Source organism: Panthera tigris, chromosome D4 (genome assembly GCF_018350195.1).
Source record: "Panthera tigris isolate Pti1 chromosome D4, P.tigris_Pti1_mat1.1, whole genome shotgun sequence".
Lineage (NCBI taxonomy): Eukaryota > Metazoa > Chordata > Mammalia > Carnivora > Felidae > Panthera > Panthera tigris.
The window spans coordinates 93,401,688-93,429,186 of NC_056672.1; the positions used below are offsets into that span (position 1 = coordinate 93,401,688).

Below are 27,499 nucleotides of genomic sequence, written 5' to 3' on the forward strand. Positions count from 1 at the left end.
ATATCAGGATAATCCAAGCTTCATAAAATGAATTTTGAACTGTTTCTCTTGCCATCCTGTTTTCTGGAAACCATTGTGTGAAAAATGGTGTGAATTCTTCTTTAAATATTTGGTAGAATTCTGCAGTGAATCCATTTGGGCCTGGAGATTTATTTTTTGGGAGTTTTAAAATTATGGATTCAATTTCCTTATAGTTACAGAGATATTTGAATCATCTATTTCATATTGGATGAGTTGGAGTTGTTTGTGTTTTTTTAAGGAAGTGCTTCATTTCGTCCGAATTGTCAGATTGCTGTGTGTGGAGCTGCTGATGGTGCTGTCCCTTTCCCTCCTGACGTCTCGGGATCTGTGGTGGCGCTGGGCTTCTTCCCTGACACTGGTGATTCGTGTCTCCTCTCTCTCCTTAGTTGGTCTCGCTAGAAATTGTCGATTTTATGATCTTTTCAGAGAAATGGCAGTTAGTTTCGTTGTTTTTATTCTTTTTCTCTCTCGTTTTCAATTTCCTTTATTTCTGTACTTATTTCTTGCATTCTGTTGCTTTGGGTTTCTTTTTCTTAGTTCTTGTGGTGAGCACCTAGCATAGGGATGTGAGACCATTTCTTCTTCTTCTTTTTTTACATTTATTTATTTTTGAGAGACAGAGCACAAGTGGGGGAGGGGCAAAGAGAGAGGAAGACACAGAGTCCGAAGCAGGCTCCAGGCTCTGAGCTGTCAGTACAGAGCCTGACGTGTGGCTCAAACTCACAAACCACGAGATCATGACCTGAGCCTAAGTTGGACACCCAGCCGACTGAGCCACCCAGGCACACGCCCCCAGTTTTTCTTTTCTAAGTGTGCATGTCGTGTTATGAATTTGCCTCTCAGTGCTGCTTTAGTTGTACCCACACATTTTAATATGCTGCCTTTTCAATTTAATTCCGTTCCATGTGTTTTTAAGTTATCCTTTAGACTCCTTTGACCTGTGGATTGTTTAACAATGTGCTGTTCAGTTTCCAAATGTTTGGAGATTTTCCAGTGTCTTCCAGTTACTGAATTCTAGTTTGGTTCCACTATGGTCAGAGAACATACTCTACTATCTTGATTATTTTCAGTGTATCAGTGTTTGTCAAAGCCAAACACTAGGTTTGTTCCCTGGGCTCTTGAGAAGAATGGGTGTGTTGCTGTGGGTGTGCAGAGCCACACAGCCGCACTGCAAGTGCGGGTCCGATCCTGTTTGTGGAAGGTGCTACTGAGTTCTCGTGTGTGCTTGCTGCCTTTCTGCCTACTTGTTCTCTCCACTGTTGAGAGTGCGCCGAGGGCTCTGACAATAACTCTGCTGTGTCTGCTTCTCTTTCCGGCCTAACTGGTAGGTTGGGTTTTGCATCACGTATTTTGCAGCTCTGTTGTTGAGTGCACACGCATATAGGGTTGCTATGCCTTCTTGAGAGATTGCTTTCTTCTGTGGCCATCTGTGTCTCTGGTAGTTTATTTGCTCTGAAGTCTATTTTATCCGATTTACTATGGTCATTCTAGCTTTTCTTTGATTAATATCTGCACAATGTATCTTTTTCTATCTTTTTACTTTTAACTTGTCTATATCATTATATGTGAAGTGACTTTCTTATAAACACCATATTGTTGGGTTATGTTTATTTATTCGTGGTACCAATTCTTTTATTTGGTTTAGACCAATTCCATGTGGTGTAATTATTGATGTGTTAGGACTTAAGTCCATTTTTATATTTTTTGTTTCTGTTCGATCTCTCTTATTTCCCTGATTTTTTTCCCTTGCCTTCTCATGGGTTACTTGAACGTATTTTAGAACTCGGTTTTAACTTACCTGTGTGTTCTGAGTGTAGCTCTTGTAAAGGGAATGGTTGCTCCAAGTATTGCATTATAGGTACATCACTTATCTGAGTCTGTTGGTGTCATTTTTACCTGTTCAAGTCAAGTATAGAAATCTTATACACCTTACATTCCATTACCCTCCCCCATTTATAATATAATTATTTTAAATGTTTCCTCTGCATGAACTGCATCAGGATGTGCTATAACTTTTGATTCAGTGATCAAACGTGGTTGAGGAAACTCTGAGAAAGAAATTGTACTTATCCATATTTTAATTCTCTCCATTGTTCTTCCTTCACGGTGGTTGGTGATTCCTTTTTTTTCCATCATGTCCTTTCTGTCTAGAGAAATTTTTTTTTTACAGTGCAGAAAAGCAATTTTTAATGTGTATTAATTAGATTTACACCTTTTTGAAATCTTACATATTGTTTTATGTAAGCTAGTTCTAGCTTTCAATTGTCTTCATAGTTGAAACATTTTATTTTATTTTATTTTATTTTTTTAATTTTTTTTAATTTTTTAATATTTGAAATTTACTGTCAAATTGGTTTCCATACAACACCCAGTGCTCATCCCAAAAGGTGCCCTCCTCAATACCCATCACCCACCCTGCCCTCCCTCCCACCCCCCATCAACCCTCAGTTTGTTCTCAGTTTTTTAACAGTCTCTTAGAGAACTTTTTATAGTCATTCTTTCAGGCTAGATCTGTTGGTGACAAATTCTCTTAGTATTTCTTCATCTGACAGTGTCCTGCTTTCTTCATTCCTGAGAACTATTTTTGTTGGGTATTGGTGTCTAGGTTGACTCTTATTTTTCTTCAGTACCTAAAAATACTGTGTCACTTCCTTCTGTCATGATTCATGATGAGAAATCTTGTCCTTTAAATTGTTTTCCCCGATAGGTAAGGTATTGTGTTTCTCTGGCTACTTTGAAGATTATATATACTTTTCTTGTGAAAGTTCTCAGAGAGTAGTCATATAGTACAATGGACAATGTACACAGCCTACCTAGATTCAGCAGACATTAATTTTGCAATCTTTATTCTTCCTGTATTATATATTTCACGAAGTCATTTAAAAGATGTAGGTAGTATGAAGCTTCATCTCTAATATTCCATGAATAAGGACACTGGCTGACAAGACTACAACAATATTATCATACCTCACAAAACAATCCCATTATCACCTAATTCATTCCACTTTCAAACTTCCAATTGTCTTAATTTCTTTTTAGCTTTCAGAAGTTTGTGATATGTCTTGCTGTTGATATCATTGCACTTATCTTGTTTGGAATTCATACAGTCTTGAATCTATACGTTTAAGCCTCCTACCAAATTTGGGTTGTTTTCAGCCATTATATTTTTTAATGCTTTTTCAGCCCTACCTTTCTCTGTCCTTCCAGGAATATGATATATTAATATTACAGTTGCATAGATCCTTGAGGCTCCCCCCTCCTCCTTTTCCTCCTCTTTCTTCTTCCTTCCTCTGTTTCCTCTATTTTGGTGTTGAGCCCATCCTCTTTAGCTTTTCATATTGGTTATTTTATTTTTCAGTTATAACATTTTTATATCTTTTATTTTGTTGATGCTTTCTTTTTTGTTCGTTTCAAACATGTTTGTAATTGTTTGTGGAAGCATGTTTATCATAACTGCTTCAATATCTTCGTCAGAGAACTCTGACGTCTCTTTTATCTCAGTGTTGGCATCTGCTGATTGTCTTTTTAAATTCAGTTTGGTATCTTCCTGGTTTTTTGTTGAATGAGTTTTGAATGAAACCTGGACTTTTCTTTTCTTTTTTTTTTTTTAATGTTTCATTTATTTTTGAGACAGAGAGAGACAGAGCATGAGCAGGGGAGGGGCAGAGAGACAGGGAGACACAATCCGAAGCAGGCTATCCGGGCTCCGAGATATCAGCACAGAGCCCGAAGCGGGGCTCGAACTCATGGACCGTGAGATCATGACCTGAGCCGAAGTCAGACGCCCAACCGACTGAGCCACCCAGGCGCCCCTAACCTGGACTTTTCCTTATCATTTTCTGAAACTGGATCTTATTTAAACCTGTTTTAGCTGGGTCTCTGTTCCAGATCTGTAAGGGTCACTGCTGGTGGTGACTTGGAGGCAGCTCCTCCTGGGGTATCCATGGCTGCTGTGACTGTCCCAGGTCACAAGGACTTCACTGATCAGGGCTTTGCTGCACTTCACTAAAGTCATAGGCCTCTTGTGAGCTGGACAGCTCAAGGACTTGATGTCCACCTGAGGGGCCACCTTCTGCCAGTGCAGGTCGGGGGGTGGTGAGGGTCAGGGAGGTCAGAATGAGGGGCTGTATAGGACATCCCTGCAAGGGGCACTCACTGTACTCTGGAGGGGCTTGGGGCCTGCAGTCCTTGCTGTCCACTCTGCAGGGTCCCCACTTGTCCTGTAGCCTTATTTATGAGAAGAGGTTGGGGGAGAATGACCACTTGTGGCTTCTGTGCTTTGGGCAGGGACTGTGACACTTCTTGCATGTAAGGCTGACCTCAGCATGTGTCAGTGTGTGTCACTATGTGGGGCATGAGGTCCTAGCCCCACCTCTTCCTGGGTTGTGAGCCTGGACACTTGGATGTGCTCTCTGAACCCCAGTTTCTTCCTCTACAAGGAGTGGGTAATGGTGTTGATCTCTGAGTCCCTGGCACAGACAGTCCATGGTGTTTTTGTGTGAGTGACATGGGAGTGCCGTCTGGTGCCAGGAGCGTTCTCCAGGGTGAGGGCTCACACATGCCAGGCCGGCCCTTCTTCAACCCTGCCTGTGGCTGCCTGGGTTTGGGGCAGGCTCAGGGCCTCTAGTGCAGGGGAGATGGGCCTGCTCAGCCCCAGGTTGGGGGTGGGTTGGGAAGCCGAGAGGATGTTGAGGCATCTTTGGCCGAGACCCACAGGCTGTCTCCATGGCAACTGTCAGCAGCCTCCCAGGCAAGAACCAACACCTGGAAAGTCAGTGAAAGAGCCGTTCCTGGAGATGGCCCTACCACGTGTCTGCCAGCTCAGCTCCTGTGTCTCCCTGGGCTGGGGTTAGGGGCTGTGGGCCTGACCCGCGTGGCCTAGCCAGTGAGTCCTAGCCCAGAGACCCCCAGCCTGACAGTGTGAGCTGAGACAGGGGCATGCAGGTGTGGATGCCTCTCCTGGGTGGAGCTACTGGCCTCCCACGGAGCCACCTTGCCTCCCCACCCCCTCATGATGACAACAGTGATGGTTCTAAGGATGCCGGTGCTGGCACTTCTGCTGCTGGTGGGTCCTGATACTGCCAGGCACATCTAACGAGCGTTGTCTCCTGGCAACCTCACCTTGGCCTATGGGGCCCTCGAGATGTTATCTCTATGTCGCAGATGAGGGAGTGGATGCTCCCACACGCGGCGCCTTCCCTAAGTCCAGCAGCCAGGAAAATGCAGGCTCAGTCTCGAATCCTGGCCTCTTGACCCAGGGTCCTGGCCCTGGTGGTCCAGGGCTCAGTTTGCTCCAGCCAAGCCCTCCCGGGCCCCGGGTGCTCATGTCAGGGTGGCGAGGGCATCCCCAGCTCCCTGGCCCCAGCAGGGCCTGACGTCCCTGGAAGGGGCTGAGTGGTGCCTCGGAAATGCTTCCTGCCTCAGGCCCTGGCTGGAATGGGGGCTTTGCTCAGCTCAACCAGCCTGGAGCCAGAACCACCATTGCTGGGGTCACGGCATCTCTGAGGGGATGGGTGGGCCCCTGGGCTCCAGACCCTTACTGATTTGTTGTCTAAACTGAGGTGTTTTTGAGAGTCAAAGCCTTGCCTGTAGCAATTGTGCTGGGTCCACGGCACAGACTGAGGCTGTCCTGGGCAGCTGAAGATATGTGGTCACCCTGTCTCTGCTATTTTTGCTGGACTTGATGGAATGGGTCTCAGGTAGAGCTGCTCTCTTGGCCTGGGGATGGGCAGAGGATGTCCTTCACCATCATAAAACAGCAAGACAACCATCACCCTCCCCAGGGACAATTGTGGAGATTCGGTGAGCTTTGCATGCTCCCAGTAGGGCAGGGCCCCTCCAGGCTATCATCACTGGCCTCCTTGTGGTTGTGATGGCTGTCCCCAAAGAGTTCTAGAACATGGGCTGATGAGCTTGGGGAGTGTTGGACCACACTAGGTCTGTGGTCTTCCCCAGGCTCAGCATGGACCCTCTGAGGGGCTGGGGCACGGCTTTGTCCCATAGAGGGGCAGCAGGAAGCAAGGAGGGGGGAGCAGGGACAGGCCAGGGGTGACCACCAAGATGTGGGTTTGGGTTCAGATTGGGATTAGGGTTGGGGGCAATTGGTGGTTTCTCTCTCCAGCCACTTCTCTCAGACATACAGCAATTGTGGCTTCCTGGTCACTTCTGCCTCCTCTTGGTATTTTCAGAAATGGGTGGTCTTGTGGGGTGTGGCTGGGTTGGGTAAGGCCTCGGACACTGGCTCTGGCTGTGATGTGAGCCCGGAGACTACTGCACAGACAGCTGTTGAAAGGCAGGGCGACCTCAGCTGGGACCCCCGTGTCTGGAGGGCAGGGGGTGAATTCCTGGATTAGGGTAAGGGGACACAGGCCAAGGCAGCAGCTGCGAGGTCCCACCCCTCCTGTAGCACCTGAAGCTGGGAGGGCCGCTTGCATCTTGGGTGCCAGTGAAAGTGCGTCTCTACAGGGGACCGGCTGGTGTGTCTGTGCCAGGTGTCTGTGTGTCCATATGGCCTGCGTCCTGTGTCCCTGTGTCTGCCCTGTGTTGATGTGTCCATATGTCCACACCCCCTGTGCAAGGGTGGCCTGGGCCTGGGAGTTGGGTGACAGTCAGAAGCGGGGGTTCTGTGTGCTCTGGGACCCAAATCCCTGCGTATGTTATGTAGCTGTAATCATAATTTACATAAAAACTTGTATTTTGCCTTTTTCTTTTTGTATAGCAGCATATTGAGGTAAAATTCACATGCCACAACGTTAACTTTTTACAGCGCATAGTTCAGTGGCATTTGAATGAGTGTGGTCATGGTATTGCACACCCATTGCCACAACTGGGTTTTAGTACATTTCTGCCGTCCTCCCAAAGAAACCTACCCGTCAGCACTCACTGTCCCCCCCACCCCTCCCAGCCCCTGGCAACCTCTCATCCTGTTTCTGTCCAAGGGTTTGTCTGGTCTGGACATTCACACAAGCGCAGTCGCACACCGTGAGGCCCTTTGTGTCTGGCGTCTCTCACTTAGCATGTTTTCAAGTTCTTGCACGTGCGTCAGTCCTCTGTTCCGTTGTATCACAAACACGCTACGTTGTCCTGTGCTGTCGCCAAATGAATGACCACCCAGTGCCCCGTTCACGGCCGTGTGTGTGTCGTATTGTATTTCTCTGTTGCTGAACACTGAGATGTCTTATCTGGGGTTATTAGTCATGATGCTGTGATGCCTGTCTGTAACTGCGGCTTCTTAATTTTGCATTATTTCCATGGGACAGATTCCCAGAGTGGACTGGTTAAAAGTGTTTAAACATTTTAAGGTATTTCATTTTGCCACGTTGTTTTCCATCCAAATGAGAAGCATCGGTTTACATTCCCACCAGTTGTATTGAAATCATTCGTTTCACAGCGGCTCTGCCACCACTGGTGTTATGTTTCTAAAGCTCATATTAATTTATTGGGTGTAAAATTAATACCCTATTTTTTTAAATAAACCTATCGCTTTGCCAGGTTACCTTCCAGTTTCCATTACTGGTGAGTCTGGATGTTTCACACATTAGTAAATTGTGTTTAGTGTAACGAGTTATCTCTGTGGCTTCTTTGCCATTTGGTTTGGGGAATTTCGGTGCTTCTTCACCAGCAGCTGTGGGTGTGCACTTCCCGCCAAGCACGGGGCAGGCGTGGAGCTGGAAGGAGGCACTGGCTGGTCCTGGAGGGGAGGGGAGCTGACACCCCGCCCCCACCTCCCTCTCAGGCTTGCTTTGCCACCTTGCTTTCCAGGATTTTCCTAAGACTTCGGAAATAGTGGCACCAGGAGGTACTTGCTGAATACAAGGATGTGTGCTTTAACTACCTTTCTGTTACTGGTGTTCATATGACATCTGTAATTAAAGTACCTCAGTGTTAACATATTTTGTCTTTTTTAATCTCAGTGAAGGGTAAACATTTTTCTTTTCTGTATAAATAAAAAATACTGATTTTCCCACTTTAAAATGCTGATCTAGGAAAGAATAGAAAGCATGACCCACAATCTCACTGTCCTGAGATAACTTCTGTTAATATTTTGAGCTGTTTCTTTCCAAGTTCTTTCTATGTGCAAGTTTTCAAACTACACAGTTGGTATCATCCCGCGGGGATATTGAGGGCGTCCAGCCTCCAGCATGAGCAGGCCACCCCCACACAGAGCGTGCTCCGAAGGCACGATTCTTCTGTCATGCGATGGGCCTCGGTCACCCCCTCTTGTCAAGCATGTGGCTTCTTTCCAATTTTGCTTTTACGGATGAGACCCCAGAACACACATGCATCTTTAACACACCTCTGATTACTTCCTTGGGACAAATGCCTAGAAGTTGGCTGATGGTTTATTTCGTCTCAGTCATACTTAAAAATTCTTCCGTTTCCTGTCATTTGGTTATGCTTCCGTTATCACATATTCAAGTGTTTTTGTGCAACAGAACACTCTTTTGTTTTGGGCTCTGTTTCCGTTTCGATCTGAATCCGTTTGGTGCTGTCTCTCCACATTGGTGTGTGGCCTAGTTGCTGAGCTCAGCGTAGGGCTTTAGGAAGTATCTCGTTAAAGAAGTTCTTTAGTCTTGCCTCTTCTTTCCTGAAGCTTTCTTTAACTTTTTGCCCATTTAGTTCTCCAGACGAGTTTTGAGATTCCTTTGTCGTAGTTCAAAGAATTCCTTTTGGGATATTGTTTCAATTATTGAGAATCTCTACATTGATTTTTGGAGATCACATTCTAAAATTCTACAGATACAAACCTGTCCATCCAGGAGTACAGTGTATCTTAGCATTTATTCAGTGCGGCCCTCTTTTTGTAAATAAGATGCTGTGGTTTTCTCTAGGTAGGTCACTCGTATTGTTAAAGTTGTTCCTAAGTGGCTTGTATTTATTGATGCCAGCGTGATTGAGGTGTTCGGTGTCATTGTATCTCCAAGCAGTGATGTCTGGTATCCCTTAACTTTTGAGTATTTATACTCAGGTGTGGATGCGGGCTCAGGCCGTCTCTGAGTGGGGCTGTGCTTTTGTGTTTGCCGATGGCAGCTTGCAGCCGGGCCTGGCTGTTTTTCAGCCCAGATTTCTCAGTGTCGGTGGGACGACAGCACCTGCAGCTTGCTTTTCTCTCTTTCCTTTTGGTCTCACTGTGCTGTACTTTTCCTTCGAGGTCCTCTCGCTGTTTTCTGTCCCCTGTAGAAGTTGAAGTTAGGGGCCTCGCACACCTGCAGGGCAATGTTCAAGTCGCTGCCGTTGGCCTGTGGGCCTCAAAACCTGAGTGACACCGGAGCCGCCCACAGGGCTCCTTGCACCCTGTCGCTGGGCCCGCGTCACGTCCCCCACGAGGCTGATGCTGCCGGTCCTGGGACAGCACTGTGAGAAATCTGCTCCTGACCAGGCTCCTGGGAGTTTTATCGTTGTCTTCGGAAATCATCATCTTATCTATTCAGTTCCTTATTTCTTACTCACGTTCTCTTATGTTAGTTAGAACTCTTTAAGAAGATTGAGAATTCTGGTGGTAATTCTTATTTTATCATCTGATTTTAAAGGAAAACCTTTGTGATAAATGTGGGTCGGTTGGTACTCTTGAGAGTGGATTTTGAGCATGGAAAAGATTATTCAGAAACTGTTTTAGTTCCTAAACTCAACATCCAATTTATTAAAGTTACAAATCCAAAAAAGTAGTTCTCTTTAAAAATTTTAGATGACTTTGTGACAACATGGATGGCCCTGGAAGGCGTTATGCTGAGTGAAGTGAGACAGAGACAAACACTGTATGGTCTCACTTACGCATGGAATCAAAAAAGTACAAAACAAAGCGAAACACCATCGGATTTGTGGCTGCCAGAAGTGGGAGTTACGGGGAGGGGGAGCTGGAGTAAGGTGGTCAAAAGATACAAACCTGCAGTTATACTATAAAGATAGTAAGTACGAGGGGTGCCCCGGGCACCATGGTGTCTGGAGCTCGTGCCACCGCGTGACAAACAAGCAGGCTGTGAGGACTGGGTCCTAAGAGCTCATCACATCTCATTCACATTTCTCTGTGTGCGATGATGGGTGTTGACTAGACCTGTCGTGGTGGCGATTTCACAACAGATGTAAATCAAAACATCGTTTTGTGCACCTTACGCTCATACAGTGATGTATGACAATTACATCTCCGTAAAACCAGGAAAAAAATTTTTACATTCAGCTGATGAAAATTTATATTCATACATTTAACTATTTTTAACAGTGACTTTCAAGATGACTCAAATGGTGTTTTATCCCATTTCATAGACTTAGTTAATGTCAAACATTTAAAATTTCACTTATAGGGGCGCCTGGGTGGCTCAGCTGGTTAAGCATCTGACTTTGGCTCAGGTCATGATCTCGTGGTTTGTGAGTTCGAGCTCCGCATTGAGCTCTGTGCTGACAGCTCAGAGTCTGGAGCCTGCTTCGGATTCTGCGTCTCCCTCTGTCTCTCTGCTCCTCCCCTGCTCATGCTCTGTCTCTCTCTCTCTCTCTCTCTCTCTCTCTCTCTCTCTCTTAAAAATAAACAGTAAAAAAAAAAAAGAGAATATGATTTTATTTATAAATTTAACTGGATCTTCCTAAGTGCTTAAGAATTGTGTTTCCAGTAAGTTCAAGTATAAGTATGGTGAATCATACATTTGTGTAAATGTCCCAACACCTTTTACAGATTTATTAAGGTTTGAACTTAACATCACAAGTCTAAGTCAATTTTTTCATTCCATTTATAAAGTCGGACTCACACGGTGAACGTGATGCTGGACGTGACCGCATTCAGCATGTTGGCGTGTGCTGACACATTCTGTGTTTGATCCTCCCAGGGTTCGATGTGATCGTCCACTGAGGAAACCGTCTCAGAGCAGATGAAGCTGAGGCTTCCTTCCCGTTCATTTTGGTTGCTTGTCGGCCAGATTCTTTCCGGACACACCGGTGGCCACGACAGGCACTTCTCAACTCAGTGCTGGGGTCTCAGCACTTGTGGGTGCAGCTAGGCTATAATTCTGACATCACGGCTAGATTTTGTGTTTTTCATGTTTCTTTAGATTGTAGACACATTCTTACCTGCATCTAAACACCTTTGAGCCCTTCGCTAAAAACCAAAGAGTTGTTTTCCTGTCCCATGGGACCATGACCGCTCTGACATATCTGGCTACTACTTCTGAGGTCCTTTACTGACAGTTCAGGGTCTGTCTGCGGGTATCAGGATGCCTGGTGGCCAGAAGGCTACGGGTGAAGGAAGGCATTACTGTTCCTTCTTCTTGGGAATGATGCTGGAGCTTTCCAAGTGACGTTCACTAGCCGAACACCTGCATCTTTCCTAGGCTAGACTCCGCTCACCGAATGCCTGTGTGCTAACATCCCTTGCGTTTCCCTGTAAATCGGCAGTTACATCTGGAGATTTCTCTTAGAGAAATGTAACATTGCGGTTGTGATGGAAGTCTTCTGGGGCGCCTGGGTGGTTCAGGCGGTTGAGCGTCCGACTTCGGCTCAGGTCATGATCTCACGGTTGGTGGGTTCGAGCCCCGTGTCGGGCTCTGTGCTGACAGCTTGTAGCCTGGATCCTGCTTCGGATTCTGTGTCTCCCTGTCTCTCTGTCCCTTCCTGCTTGCACTCTGTCTTCAAAAATGAATAAATGTTAAAAAAAAAAAATGGAAGTCTTCTGCATACGCTCCCTCAATCGAATTCTGTTCTCTTTCTTCCCTTCTCTTTCACGTTCTGGATGTAGCCGCTGTCCTGATTTGTGGTTGTGATGCCGTGCGTGTGTGAGTGTTCCAGGTCCTCCCATATACGTCTGTATCCATAAATAACATACGGTGTTGCTTGCATGACTTTAATTGTGTGAGCGTGATATGTATTTACACACACATATAACTATTTCACAACTTGCCTTCTTACCCTTCGACATTGTTTTAGACATTTTCCATGTTGGTGGTGTGCAGGCTTATCTAAGTTTTACGTGCTCGTCCATTTTTTACTCAATAATATTTCACCGCGTACGTGTACCACAGTTAATTTGTCCTCTGTGCTGCTGCGAGCAGCCTGCACATATGTCTGCAAGCGTTTGTGTGACGTGTCCAGTATGCAGTTAGAAGTGGTTTTCTGAGTCATAGGGATGCTCATTCTAAAGTTTTCTAGAAGTAGCCAAATGTTCTCCAGGACGGTTCTACAGTTTTCTCTTCTGCCCTCAAAACTGTTGCTTGACATCACTCGGCTATGACTTGGCTAAACTGAGGAGGTGAAATGGTGTCTCTTCTTTAGTGTGATGTGAACTTCCCTGTCGCCAGTGGTTTTGAGCTGCTTGTCTCTTTTGCAATTTGCTGATTTTTCTGATAGGTTATTTGTATTTTTAATATGAATTTATAGGAATTCTTTATGTTTTCTGGGAACAAATTCCACATCAGTTATGTACATTGCAAATATCTTTTTGTTTTCTCTGTAGTATCTTTCATGGTTTAGTTTAATTTATCAACCTATTACTTTATGGTTTTGGATTTTTATGTCTTCTTTAGAAACCTTTCTCTACCTTGCAATCACAGAACTATTTTCTTGTTTGTTTCAAAGTTTTAGAGTTTGCTTTCTGACATTAGGCTTCTTTTTATTTTCTAATTTTTAAAATTGTGGCAAAACACATACACCATGAACTTTGCCACCCTAGTCACCGTTAAGTGATGTTTAATGTACTCTCCTTGTTGTGCAGTCATCGGCACCGTCCGTCCGTCTCCAGGACTCTGTTCACCTTGCAATTCTGAAACTCTTCCCCAGGAAACCCTAACTCCCCAGCCCTCCCCTCAGGCTCTGGCAGCCTGCATTCTACTTCCTGTCTCTATGATTTTAACGGCGCTAAGTACCTCACATGAGTGGAATCAAACAGTATGTGTGTGTGGAGATAGATATATATATATATATATATATATATATATATATATATATATATATTGTATATAATTTTCTCTTGACTGGCTTATTTTCCTCGGCATTGTGCCCTCAAGGTTCAACCATGTTGTATCATGTATTAGGATTTCCTTTTTTTTTCAAGGCTGATTATTACGTCACTCTATGTAAATATCACAATTTGCTTTTCCCTTCATCCACTGAAGACACTTGGGTTCCTCCCACCTTGTACCTATTGTAAGTAACACTGCTATGAACCTAGGTGTACAAATATCTCTTTGAGACCCTGCTTTCCGTTCTTTTGTGTACCTAGAATTAGAGTTGCTGGATCAGGTGGTAGTTCTATGTTCAGCTTTTTGAAGACCTGCCATACAGTTTTCCTCAGGGGGCACACCATTTTGCTTTCCTACCAGCAGCGCATGGGCTCCAGTTCCTCCACATCCTCTCCAACACTTAATCTCCGTTTGTTTGTTTGTTTTTGTTTTTGTTTTCTTGAAAGTAGACATCCTAATGGGTGTGAGGTGGTATCTCAGTGTAGTTGGGATTTGCATTTCCCAAAGATTAGTGATGTTGGACATCCTTTCATGTGCTTATCGGTCAATTGTGTATCTTTTTGGGAGAAATATCCATTCAAGTCCTTTGATATTTCTAAATTGGGCTTTTGTTGTTGTTGAGTTGTAGGACTTCTTTATATATTCTGGATATTGATCTCGTAAAAATTTTTTTAATGTTTATTTATTTTTGAGAGACAGAGACATAGTGTAAGCAGGGGAGGGGCAGAGAGAGAGGGAGACACAGAATCTGAAGCAGGCTCCAGGCTCCGAGCTGTCAGCCCAGAGCCCGACGTGGGGCTCAAACTCTTGAACTGTGAGATCATGACCTGAGCCGAACTTGGACATTTAACCCACTGAGCCCCCCAGGCGCCCCTTGATCTCTCTCATTAGATGAACGATTTGTGACAATTTTCTCCCATTCTGTAGATTTTTTTCACTCTCTTGATAGTGTCCTTTGATGCACAGAAGTTTTAAATTTTGACGAGGACTAATTTATGTGTTTTTTTCTTCTATTGCCCGTGATTTTGGTGTCATACTCAAGAAATCATTGCCAAATCCAATGTCATGAAGGTTTTCTATGTTTTCTCCTAAGGGTTTTATAGTTTAAGGTCTTACATTTAGATAAGCAAAAGACCCATTCTGAGTTGCTTTTTTGTATCTGATATAAGATAAGGGCCCAACTTATTATTGTTTTTTTCCGTGTGGATATTTAGTCTTCCCAGCACAATTTAGTGAAAAGATGATCTGGTCCCTTTTGAATGGTGTAAGCACTCTTATTGAAAATCAATTGACTGTATATGCGAGGATTTGTTTCTGGGTTATTATTTTATTCTGTTGGTCTGTATACCTATCCTTATCCAATACCACATTGTTTTGATTACTGTTGCTTTGTAGTAAGTTCTGAAATCAGAAAATGTGAGTCTTCCAATTTTGTTCTTTTTCAAGATTGTTTTGGCTATTCAAGGTTCCTTGAGATTCTATATGAATTTTAGGGTGAATTTTTCTGTTTCTGCAAAAATTATTATTGGAGTTTTGACAGAGATTGCATTGAATCTGTAGTTTACTTTGGGTAGTATGGACATCTTAAAAATATTAAGTTTTCCAACTTATGGATATGGGATATGCTTTTTTTATATATATACAGTTTTTTATTTGCCAACTATTCAAAAAATTAAATTAAAATAAAACAAACTATGGATTTATTTTGAGAAAACTGATCTCTTTACAATCATTTGGGTCCTCTGGCTTGTATACGGGGGGTACATCTTGGATATGGGGTAGTTTTAAGTTTGTTTAGTGTTCTTCAGCAGTGTTTTGTAGTTTTCAGTGTACAAATCTTTCACCTCCTTGGTTAATTTTATTCCTAAGTACTTTATTCTTTTTTTTGTAAAGTTTATTTATTTATTTTGAGAGAGAGAGAAACAGCATGCAGAGGAGAGGCAGAGAGAGAGGGAGAGAGAGAATCCCAAGCAGACTCCATGCTGTCAACACAGAGTCCGATGTGGGGCTTGAACTCATGAACCACGAGAACATGACTTGAGCTGAGATTGAGTCAGACACTTAACCGACTGAGCCACCCAGACGCCGCCCCTGCCCCCAGCCAAGTATTTTATTCTTTTTGATGTTATTGTAAATGGATTAAAAAAGCTTCGTTTTTTTGTTTGTTCATTGCATTGCAATGAAATACAACTTATTTTCTTGTTTTGACTTTATATCCTGAAGCTTTGCTGAATTCATTTGTTCTGGTGATTTTTGGTGGATTTTCTACAAATATAGGATTTTCTCCATTTGAGATCTGTTGGGATTTTTATTGGAATTGCATTGAATTTGTAAATTAATGTGATGGATTACATTAATGGTAATTCTACTATTGAACTATTGTTATGTTGCTATGACAACTCAATTGGCCATTATATACTCTTAAAATACGTACTTTGGAATTTGGTTTATTTTAATTTTTAATTTAATATTTGTGTTCATAATTGAGATGTGTGTAAAATTTTCTTGTCCTTTTCCAGTTTTGATATGAGTTGGGAAGCTTTTCTTGTATTTTTATTCTCTGAAACAGTTTGTATAAAATTATCTGTTCTTTGAATGGTCATAGAACTCACTTGCAAAATTGTCTGGGTCTGATGTTCTGCCAGAGGAAACCTGAATCCAAATTCATTTATTATTATCATTTTTTTAAGTTTATTTATTTTTGAGAGAGGGAAAGACAGAGTATGAGTGGGGAAGGAGCAGAGAGAGAGAGAGAGAGAGAGAGAGAGAGGGAGAGAGAGAGAGACACACACAGAATCTGAAGCAGGCTCCAGGGCTCCCAGCTGTCAGCTCAGAGCCTGCTGTGGGGCTTGAACCCACAAACCATGAGATCATGACTAAGCGGGAGTCGGATGCTTAACCAGCTGAGCCACCCAGGCTTCATTTTTGTGAATGGCTTTGGTAGGTAGGACTCTGAGGCGGCCCCCAAGGTTTCCATCCCTGCCTGTGGCCATCTCCCCTTGAGTGTGGGAAGGACCAGGGATATGATAAGATATCACTGCCATGGTTAGTTTATAATCAGTTGACTGTGAGCTAACCAAAAAGGACCAACCTAATAAGGTGATCCTTTTAAAGGGACTGGGCCTCTCCCAAAACAGAAAGTTTAGAAGTGTGAGAGGGACTGTTGAAGGCCAGGTTGCAAGGACCTGAGTGCTGTCTCCAGGAGCTCAGAGAAGTCCCCAGCTGAAAGCAAGACAGTGGGACTCCGTTCACTGTGAAGGGTCTGGGAAGCGTGACTTTCCCTAGGTTGGCCTCCAGATGAGGGCACAGCTGGCTGACACCTTGATTTCAGCCTCGTGAGACCCTCAGCGGAGCACACAGCCACAATGACCTACAGAGCTGTGAGCTAATGAGTGCTATTTCAAGTTACAAAAACTGTGGCCAGTTTTTACACAGCAATAGAAAACTAATACAATTGCTCATGGCTTATTCAGGTTTTCTACTTTTTCAGTTACTTTTGATAATTTGCACTTTGGGGGGATATATCCATTTCGTCAAAATTTTAACATTGGCATAAAATTGTTAATAATATTCTTTTGCAATTCTAAAAATCTCTCCTGTTTGCAGTTACATTCCCTGTGTGTAAATACACTTAGGCATGTGTGCATACATGTGTACGTACACGTTCACTTGCGTGAGCACTCGTGCAGATGCACGCGAGTGCTGTGAGTGTTTGTATATGTGTGTCTGTGTACAGGTGTGTACAGATATGCATACACTCTTTTTCTTGATTATTCTTGCCAGAAGCTTGTTCGTTTTATTAAACTTTCAGATTCGGCTGTTATTTCTCTATTTTCTGTTTTAAGCATGTCTACTCTTTATTAGTTCCATTTTTGTCTTTTCTGTATATTTACTGTTTTTCAAGATTCTTGAGGTATATCTGTGCTTGGTTTATTTATTTTCAATCTTTAAAAAAATCATTGAAGTTTACAAATTTCCCCTAAAACATCACTTTAACTGAACCCCACATACTTTAATATGTGGTATTTTTTAAATATTTATTTTATTTAAACATTAAAAAAAATTTTAAATTATTATTATTTTTTTAATTAAAAATTTTTTAAAATGTTTGCTTATTTTTGAGAGAGAGACCGAGCATAAGCGGGGGAGGGGCAAAGAGAGAGAGACATAGAATCCAAAGCAAGCTCAAGGCTCTGGGCTGTCAGCACAGAGCCCAATGTGGGGCTGGACCTCACAGACCACAAGATCATGACCCGAACTGAAGTCAGATGCTTAACTGACTGAGCCACCCAGGCGCCCCTAACTTATTTATTTTCATGTTTATTTATTTTTGAGAGAGAGACAGAACACGAACGGAGGAAGGACAGAGCAAGAGGGAGACACAGACTCTGAAGCAGGCTCCAGGCTCTGAGCTGTTGGCCCAGAGCCCGACTCGGGGCTCGAACTCATGAACGTTGAGAGCGTGACCTGAGCCAAAGTCAGATGCCTAACTGACTGAGCCTCCCAGGCACCCCTAAAAAAAGTTTTTAGTGTTTGTTTATTTTTGAGAGAGAGGGTGAGAGAGACAGAGCATGAGTGGGAGAGGGGCAGAGAGAGAGGGAGACACAGAATCCAAAGCAGATTCCAAGGTCTGAGCTGTGAGCACAGCTTGACATGGGGCTCGAACTCACGAACTGTGAGATCATGCCCTGAGCTGAAGTTGGATGCTTACCTGACTGAGCCACCCAGGCACCCCTAAATGTTTATTTTTGAGAGAGAGACAGCATGAACAGGGGAGGGGCAGAGAGAGGGGGAGACAGAGGACCTGAAGCAGGCTCTGAGCTGTCAGCAATAGAGCCCGTCATGGAACTCAAACCCACAAACCGTTAGACCATGACCTAAGTCGAAGTCGGACGCTCAACCGACTGAGCCACCCAGGTACCCGCGAGTTTCTTCTTATTTTGACCCTAGCTTCATCTTAACTTTTATTACTCGTGCATGGTACTTCGACCGGGGGTGGGGACACAAGGCCTTCCTCACGAGGAGTCCAGGATGCATTCCAGCAGCAGAGCCAACAGGATTGTGGTGCTTTGCCTGAAGAGTGAGAGGGGCGAGGACTCAGGGCTGCAGCCCTGATCTTGCCTGAAATAAACAGTGGGCGAGTGGTGCTCACTGAGCCAGGTGGTGGGGAGGGGACCAAGGCCGGGGGCAAGAACCAAAGTTCCTTGGTCACCATAATGTATCACCTCTGGACTATTTATTTATTTATTTATTTATTTATTTAAGAACACAAGTGGCGGAGGGGCAGAGAGAGAGGGGGACAGAGGATCTGAAGCGGTCTCTGTGCCGACAGCAGAAATCCCGATATGGGGCTCGAACTCACCAACTGCGAGATCGTGACCTGAACTGAAGTCGGATGCTTAACCAACTGAGCCATCCAGGCGCCCCAGCTCTGGACTTTTTAAAAGAAGTACATGTTTCAACACTTTTAAACAGTAGTGTTAAAACAAACAAACAAACAATTCTTTATTGTATGATGCTTGATATGCTATTTTGACATCCAGGTAGCAATGTTAGAAAGGCAGTTGGGTTTATGAGTCTGCACTTAATGATGTGTGTGCACTTAATGTGTGTGGTGCTCAGAGTTACGGGGTAGACCTGTCGGGCCTGAGCCCTGGGGCTTCCTCTTCCGGAGTCTGGTGGAGAAGGCCAGGGTGGCGGTCAAGACCCTGAGGGGCTGCCGGGGACTTGGAGGAAAATGAGGGAGTTGACCCAAGGGCAGAGAAGCAACCACTTAGAGAGGGAGACTTGACCCTTGGAGTCAGCAAGACAAAGGCTTGAATGGCGTTTCAGGGGAATAGTGTGGGTGACATCCCACGGGGGGACAGGAGGGTGAGGTGGTGGGGACACCAAGGGCTGACCCTCTGCATGAGCTTTGGTGTGAAGGGAGCAGAGAAGTGGCTGTGCTGAGAGGTGGCTGTCTGATCGTCTCTGTGTTTTGAGATGGGACGCCTTGGAATATAGCTTTCGGCTAATGGGATTGATTATGATGGCTTCCCTGAGTCCCAGGTACCCGCTCTTCCGCCTGCCCCACCCCACCCCGATCGGTATTCTCCTGGGAGAAGGTGAGGAAGGCTGTGTGTGGCGCCTGTTCGGGAGCCGCAGCCTCCGTTTTCCTCGTTTCCGCTCATCACCCCGTCTCGTGAGGCTGCTTGGGGTGCAGTAGGGGTTGGTTTGCGGACCGGGTTTCGGCTTGGATTTAGTTGGAGGGCAAACGCAAGGCCAGGCCAGGTGCCAGAGACCACGTGTCCTCTCAGGGTGATTGCGTTCAGCTGGAGGGACGGTCACGCCAGAAGCAGTCATTACTGACATTACCGCGAGGACGTCAGGATTCAGTGCCTGCCTCGTCCTGCCACGGCAGCGCCACAACCTGTGGCAGCCTCGTGCTCAGACAGTGGGGGTCACTGTTGTCGGGAGAAAGGACATGGGTGGTGGGGCCTGTGTTCTCTCACGTGAATGTGGAAACCCTTACTTCCCTCCTTCTCTGTTCCTGCCAGGATCCTGGCCACAGCGGGCACTGACTTCGACCTGCGGACCCTGCGGGCTGTGCGTGTGCTCAGGCCCCTGAAGCTGGTGTCTGGGATTCCGAGTGAGTCTGGCAAAAGCAATCAGCCCCAAGCCTACGTGGATCACTAACACCCTCCCCCAAGCCCACCATGGCCACAGCCACAGTTAAGCCTTAACCAGTGGGCCTTTGGCTTGGGTGACTTGAAGCTCAGGGCTCCTGACCTGTGAGAACCAGGTGTGAAGAAGCCTGACATTCTCTGTGAAAGCCCAGAGAGTGGCTCTGTTGTTTTGCCCTGATTTGGCTTCCCCAGATGGAAACTTTGCTTCTCCTCACACGCTCTGCTACATTTCTAGCTCTTTGCTTCTTTTTCTGGGGTTAAAGCACAGACAAGAGACCGAGCAAGGTGGTAGGCAGGAGGCCTGACAAAATAGTCAAAGGACCACCTGACTTGGCTCAGGCTTGGCAGGGCCTTGGAGAACTGAGGCCCGGTTAAGACATGCTCTTGGATTCAGCTGCTCAAGGAGCCACACCTGGTTAGGAGCGTGGCCAGGGTTACCTTGAGAGGCAGGGGCGACCCTGACTCCTGTTCCTCAGTCCAGTGGAAGTCTGGTTTTCGGTTTCCTCAGGGCCCCAAGTGGGCAGGGACCTAGGGCTATGTCCCTCTGAGGCCGCTGCAGGGGGAGCCCCTGTTCTGCCCCAAGACCCTGCCAGGTAAAGGCTCAGGCTTGTATCTGAGAGCTGGGGCCATGCGGGGAGGGGGTCATGGGGTTGAGCTTCCTCTGTGTGCTGAGTCCCTCTGGCTTTGTGGTCAGCGGTCAAACACTCCTGCAAGCAGGTCCCCTGCTTTGCTTTCCCTAAAGTGTTGGGGCCTGTCAAGATCTGCTCTTCCCTCCCAGCACCCCCTCCCCTCCCCTCCCCTCTTAGGACTGTGTTCTTGCTCCACCCAGAGCCCTCCATAGGTCCACACATCTCGCCAGCACCCACCCTCCACCAGACCCCAATTCTGACACGACACGCCCTGCCCCTCCTCTGCGCTGGGATCTCTCCGTCTACTTCCCTCTGAGACTTATGCTTGGTCCCCCACCCTGAACACTCTTGTGTAAGCACGTGCGGTTTCCCCCGACTCCCCACGCTCCCTGCTCCGTCCCCTACTCTGAGGGCTCTCAGATCAGCACCTTGCCCCGGGACCCCCAGTCCTAAGCAGCCTAGGTGCTCGCCGGTCTGCGCCCCCCCCCCCCCCCCGCCCCCTGCACCGCCCACCCTGCTCTGATGTGCCCTGCTCTGGCTGCTCTGGCCCAGGTCTGCAGGTGGTGCTCAAGTCCATAATGAAGGCCATGGTCCCGCTTCTGCAGATTGGGTTGCTTCTCTTCTTTGCCATCCTCATGTTTGCCATCATTGGCCTCGAGTTCTACATGGGAAAATTCCACAAGGCCTGTTTCCCCAACAGCACAGGTGAGGCCTGGCAGCACCCCTTGGGCTCAGACGGGACCGCAGACTCACGCATCCAGGAGACAGGCACTGTTCTAGGTGCCAGACAGACGGGGGCGGGGGGCACACACCACAACCTGAAAAACACAAAAACATGAGTAAACACATAAATGCAATGATTACAGGTTGTGGTACTTGAGGTAGAATAACTTGGGAGCCTGCTTCACAGAAATGCGCCAGGGGAGGCCTCTCTCCTGAGGGGACAGGCGAGCAGTGATCGGACTGACGTTAAGAGGGATTGCAATGTGGCCGCCAGGCCGGAGAACTCCACTTACGAGGCGCAGCCGGGATAGAGGGGGAATCACGTGGGCTTCGTGGCCGTGGTAGGAACTCCGAGTCTTCCTCTGAGAGAAATCAGGAAGACGGTGGAGGGCTCTGAGTGAGGACTGACGTCATCTGATTGTTCTGGCTGCTCCAGGGAGGCAAAGGCAGAAACAGGCTTCCTCAGGAGGGCAACATCTCGACTGGAGAGACATGGCGGCTGCGGCCAGGCTGTTCTGGTGGAGACGGCACAACGGGTTGGGCTCTGGGTGTGTTTTGCAGTGAGGCGGATGAGCCACATGAACGTGTCAGTCGACGCAGAGAAAGCTCTGACTAAAATTTAAATCATTCATGATTTTAAAAACGTCTTATCAAAGCACTCTGTAGGGCCAGTGTAGTGAGGCCTGGGCCCTGCAGCCCCCAGCCATCCTGTGGCCACACGTCGTGTGGGCTCTGAGCCGATCTGCCCGGCAAGCAGGGCCTGCGGTGGCCGACTCCAGAGTGACAGGCAACATCTGTGTGTCAGGAGAGCCTCAGTGTTAGTTTGGCTGTGAGAGAAAGCAGTCAGCGTTGTAGCGGCAGGAAGAGTTGGATGTTAGGGGTTTGTCGTTTTTGAGTTTAAGGCGAGTGAGTCCTGAGCGTGTTTAAACAGTAACGGGCAGGTTCCAGTAGGAAGGGAGAGGTTGACCAGTGGTTCCTGGGAGGGTTGGTCTGAGCTCAGGGGGAGCCAGACTGTAGGCACGGGGAGAGAGTTGGTGCAGGGAGGGAGGGTGGGGGGAGTCAAGGGAGGATTTCCATTGGTGCTTGATGCCTGCCCACCTGTGATGAGGCCTTTGAAGCCCAGGGGCCGCAGGAGGGGTTGGAGAACTTGGTGTTTCTGGGTTCAGGGTCTGTGCTTCATTCTTCTCTCCACAGATCCAGAGCCGGTGGGTGACTTTCCCTGTGGCAAGGAGGCCCCGGCCCGGCTGTGTGAGGGCGACACCGAGTGCCGGGAGTACTGGCCGGGACCCAACTTTGGCATCACCAACTTTGACAATATCCTGTTTGCCATCTTGACAGTGTTCCAGTGCATCACCATGGAGGGATGGACTGACATCCTTTATAACGTGAGTTGCATCTTGGCCCTGGGACTGTGGATGGACCCTGGAGCTCCTAGGATCCCATTTGGGGTGACGTTCCTGACCTGAGAGCCTGTGCCCAGCCCCAAGTTCCTTCCTCTACCCTGGGATGAAATACAGGCCCCTTCCTTCAGATGACTCCACCAAGGGCCCACTGTCATCAATGTCGACTCGAACTCTTGACCTAGGTCCTAGAGTCTCCAGGACAGCTTCTCTTATGAAAGTAAAACCGAGGGCCAGGTAGAAAGCCAGCAAAGAAAATGCCAGAGAAGATGCTACTGCTGCTGGTCACATGGTCACAGCGCCAGTCCCTAAGGCTCACTGCAAGCTTGCTCCAAGCTAGGCCCTGCGTGAAGTGCCCTGTCCCTGTTAACTCATAGAGTCGTCTCGAGAACCCCATGTACAGTGAGGAGGCTGAGGCATGGAGGGGCTGTTGAAGTTGCTCAAGGCCCTGAGACTGGTAGGCAGCTCGCCGGGAACTACTAGTTGTGCCATCCCTGCTGGGTTTTCTGGATGGAGGGAGGGAGAGGGAAGCCTGCTGGGCCTCTCGTTGTCCCTAGGCTGCCCGGTAAAGACAGGAGCAGGGCAGGGTTTATGGCTGCACTCAGCAGACTCTCAGGAAGACTTCTCTGATGGCGCTGGGGCTCTGGGCTCAGAGTGTGTGTCTTGCACATTTCTGTCTTCTCTGCCGTGTCTATCTGGTGCTGTTTCCTCTTCATCCTCTTGCCCACGAGGATGCCTGCCTGTCACAGTGATGTACACAGGGCAGTCTGGGTTGGTACCCATGACAGAAGCTGGTCTTGCCTGGTGGCCCATCTCACTGCCACCTCTCCTCCATGTGACGCTCTTCTGGGAGGACTCGACCACAGAAGCTTGAGCAGAATTCTGTCTCTTTTCTTATGTGCTGACCTCCCTCGCTACCTCCTACATGCTGTAGCCCTATGAGCCACCGGGGCATAAGAACAATGAAATTAGTCCCTCAGGGGCTTTGGGAGGTAGACAAGGAAGGCACACATGAGCTAGAAATCTTGGAAGGTTTGGCTGGGAAGGTATGGCTGGCGGATTGCTGTTTTCTGGATAGCTAGAGCGAGCTCTGCTTGTGGGCTGTGGGTGGAGGACTTGCAGGTACAAGATACCTCGTGCCGAACCTGCCACTTGGGTGCTGAGGTGGGGTTTGGGCTCTAAGCCCCTGGAGGCCTGTGTTCCCCGGCCTCTAGGAGCCCGGGGAAGAAATGACGGTGCGATAGTCTGGTGGCATGAGGGACAGGAGGAAAGGGGCAGACTGGGGCCCTCTACTCTGTGGGTGCATGGAAACCCAGGTGGATCTCAGGGCTAGGAATCCAGCAGATGCTTGGGAAATGCTCGCTGAGCGTGCAGAGGGAAGGTGGAAGTTCAGGAAAAGCTGGCCCAAAGTCCCTTGAACCAGATCCCTCCTTGGACTGGGAGTCGTGTCTCCTGACAGGCTCTGTTTAATTGAGGAAAAGAAGAACAGGCACAAAGGCAGTTATGAGGAGCTTGACTGTCCTTTTCCTACAGCCAGTCAAGGAACGATTTCCCAAGGACAGACCCTAAAAATAGCTCTGAGCTGGCCACATCCCTGCCAGCCCCACCTGAGCAAGGGCTGCATGAATAGGTCTCTGCAGCTTTCAGTGCCCCCTGGGACTTGGCCAGGGGCCCTGGTGACTCAGATGGGTGGGTCTGTGCCCTGTGTGGGAGGGGCTGAGCAGGAACTAGGCCCTAGGGCAGGACTGGTCACGAGAGCCACAGAGGGTTCATTTGGCATATACTTCCATTGGACCCGCTGGGCTCTGGGTACCCCCGAGATGCTACATGTACAGTGGTGAGCAGAAGACGTTCGATAAAGGCCTTATAATGCCAAGTGCTTTAAAGAAAACAAAGGTGGATGAGGGGCAGGGAGTGATGAGTTAGACACCTTGTGAAAGCCAGGCCTGGTGAGGTCTGGAAGCCAGACATGCGGGTGCTATGAGATTGTGCCTTGGCGGTTTGGCAAGGCACCAGGACACAGTGACAGTGGTGACCTGTGAGGTGGCCTAGACCTGGCTGGGTCCACTCTCCACACTGGGGGGTAAGAGGGTGAATTGCTGCAAATCAGACCGGGTGTTTTGAAGGGGATTCTTCAGAGAAAGAGCCTGCCGCTTGCCTCCAACCCAGTGCTCCAACCCAGACGTGCTCCTGGAGTGTGGAGCCCCAAGTGACAGTGCCGGGATTTCAAGGGCAGGAGCCACTGGCCTGCCACGGTGGGGCGGAGGGAGAGAGGTGCAGAATACACTCAATGTTGGGAACAGAGGAGGGTGTGTGAGTGTTTCTCATGGACCAGCTATGGCCAGGGGACAGTCGCCAGCCAAGAGCCCTTTTAAATTCTGACCAGGGCGAGTGACCTCTCAGTAGAGAACCTGTGTTCACAACAGACTGCTGAAAAAATGGGGGTGGGGGTGGGGGAGTTCTCCAACTGAGGGAGAAATGGCTTGCCTGCATTTTGAAAAGTAAGTGGAGTCAGATGGGTTCCTGGAAGAACCCACAGAAATGCCTTGTGAGAGAGGAGTCAGCAGTAAATTTCCGTCAGGCCCAGAAAGATGAGATTAGCTCAGGGCACGGCCAAGCATGGAAAAACTTGCCTTCCCTCCCCCCCCCCCTTTTTCCTCCCCTGCTTGCATTGTGTTGGGGTCAATAACCCAGCCAGCAGCAAGCTGAGGAAGAAGGAACAGTGTTAGGCGTGGAGGGGCAAAGAGGGACCACGCCTCCCTTTCCCAGTGAAAGCAGCCAGCTGTGGCAGGCCAGCTAAAAGAGTAGATATTCTCAGTGTAAAGCATGTTAAGTAGTTTTATTGCCAGCTGGGATTGGGCACTTAATTACTGAATTGAGACTGTGTTTTCTACTTAAAGTGATTATAGAACTTTCTACTACCCAGGAGTTATCAGAAAAGTTATAGGACTTATCCAGGTTTTTATCCAGGGGCATGAATATGTTCAAAGGGACAGTAGGAGGTAAGTGAAGTTGGCTTGTGATTATATACATGTGGTTTTGCATATGCTCGTTGTACTGGTTACACGAAGCTCTGAGGAAGGGTTGTTCACATGTATAGGTGCAAAGGCCGTGTTTTACAGTGAGCACAGGTAGGGCTTGCTCGTCTGTTGCGTGTGCAGTGTGAGAGAGAAGAACCAAAGATGTGACATCAGCCACTGGGGAAGGTGGTGCCCTTTCTTGAGAAGGGAGACTTGGGAGTGAGATATTTGCTCGGTTTGTTTCAGTGGAGTAGTAGTGGAGCCCAGGGACTCTGATTTGCCTCCATAATGTTTCAAAGAACTGGTTTCATGCAAGGGAGACGCTGAGTATACAGTTGGGTATATGACAGGGAGCTCAGAGGAGACAGCAGGGCTGAGGGTGTCTGTCTGAGATCATGGATGGAGTTTAACAGTATGGGAGAGGATGTGATTGGCTCAGCAAGGAATGTAGAAGGAGAAGCAAAGAAGGCCCAAGACTGAGCCCTCTCTGAGCTTGGCTGTTGGGGGAATTCCAACATTCCGAAGACAAGTAGGAAAGAAGGAGCCAGCGAGAGACCAAGGTGGAGCCTTTGAGGCAGGGTAGAAACAGCACCGTGAGCGTGCTGTGTCTTGGAAGCAGAGCTAAGAAAAAAGTTTCTAGAAAATGATCAACCAGGTCAGAGGTCAAGAAAGATGCTGGTAATTTGACAAGAGCGGTTTCGGTGGTGGGGGTAGAAGCTCGGAAGGTGCAGGTTAAAGGTGAAGGCAGGATGAGAGCGAGGACGGCAGGTGGAGTCGGCTCTTTCCCGGAGCTCCCTGTGAGGTGTAGCGAGACGGTGGGAGGGAGCTGCAGGGAGAGATGGGGGTTGGCTGGTGGTTTTTTCCTAAAGTAAACTCTATTTGAGATAATTGAGGGCTTACGTGCAGTTGTAAGAAATAATACAGAGAGATCCCGTGTCTCCTGTAATGGTTACACCCTGCAGAACTAGTGTGCCTCACAACCCGAATACTGACACTGATGTCGTCGAGATACACAACATTCCATGCCGGAAGGACACCCAGGTTGCCTTGTAGCCACACCAACTTCTTTCTTACCCTCACCCCCCTCAATCCCTGTTGACCACTAGTCTCTTTGTCACATCTGTAATGTCAAGGAGGTTATGTAAATGAAACCATAGTATATGTCACTTTTTGGTATTGGCTATTTTCACTCACGTGATTCTTTGGGGATTCATCTAGATTAATGTGTGTCAGTAATTGGTTCCTTTTTATGGCTGGGCAGTCTTCTGTGATATGGGTGGGCTAGGTTTATTTAACATTTACCTGCTATAGGACATATGGATTGTTTTCAGTTTGGGGCTATTGTGAGCATAATTGCTCTACACATTTGTGTACAGGTTTTTGTGTAAACATAAGTTTTCATTTCTCAGGGATAAATGCCTCAGGGTGCAATTTCTGGCTTGTATAGTAGTTGCAAGTTTAGTTTTTTAAGAAACTAAAAATTTCCCAGAAGGCTGTATTCTGTTACATTCCCATCAGGAGTGGATGGATAATGTAGCCTCCTCACCAGTATTTGATGTTGTCATTGTTTTCGACTTTAGCCCTTCTGGTTAAGTGTGTACTGATATGTCATTATGGTTTTAATCCGCACTTCCTAATGGCTGATGGTGTTAAGTATCATTTCCTACTTTTTTGCCATTCATTTATCTTCTTCAGGGACATACCTCTTCATATCTTTTGTCCACAGTTTGTCTGGATTGTTACTTTACTGTGAAGTTTTCATATATTCTAGGAACTAGTTGGTTGTCAGATATGTGGCTTGCAAATACTTTTTTTCTAGTCATTAACTTGACTTTTCATACTCTTCACCTGGTTTTTCACAGAACACGCATTTTTAATTGTGAAAAGGTCCAGTTTACCAGTATTTCCGTTTGTAGATTGGGCTTTTAGGGTCAAATTTAAGAACTCTTTGCCTAGCCTTAAATCCTGAAGATTTTATTCTATGGTTTTTTTCTTAAAGTTTTATTGTTTTACATTTTACATGCAAGTCTGTGATCCAGTTTGAGTTAATTTTTGCATAAAGTGTGAGGTCTAGGGGCACCTGGGTGGCTCAGTTGGTTAAGC

General features: G+C 47.0%; 1 protein-coding gene across 1 annotated transcript in view; it reads left to right on the top strand.

Annotated features, from left to right (window-relative positions):
• Window positions 1–27,499, top strand: part of CACNA1B (calcium voltage-gated channel subunit alpha1 B) — a 188,089-nt gene that overhangs the window by 17,700 nt on the left and 142,890 nt on the right. The window contains exons 4-6 of the mRNA XM_042963523.1: window positions 19,496–19,587; window positions 20,806–20,958; window positions 22,171–22,361. Of these exons, the coding sequence (XP_042819457.1) occupies window positions 19,496–19,587; window positions 20,806–20,958; window positions 22,171–22,361 (436 nt within the window). The remainder of the gene's footprint in view (window positions 1–19,495; window positions 19,588–20,805; window positions 20,959–22,170; window positions 22,362–27,499) is intronic.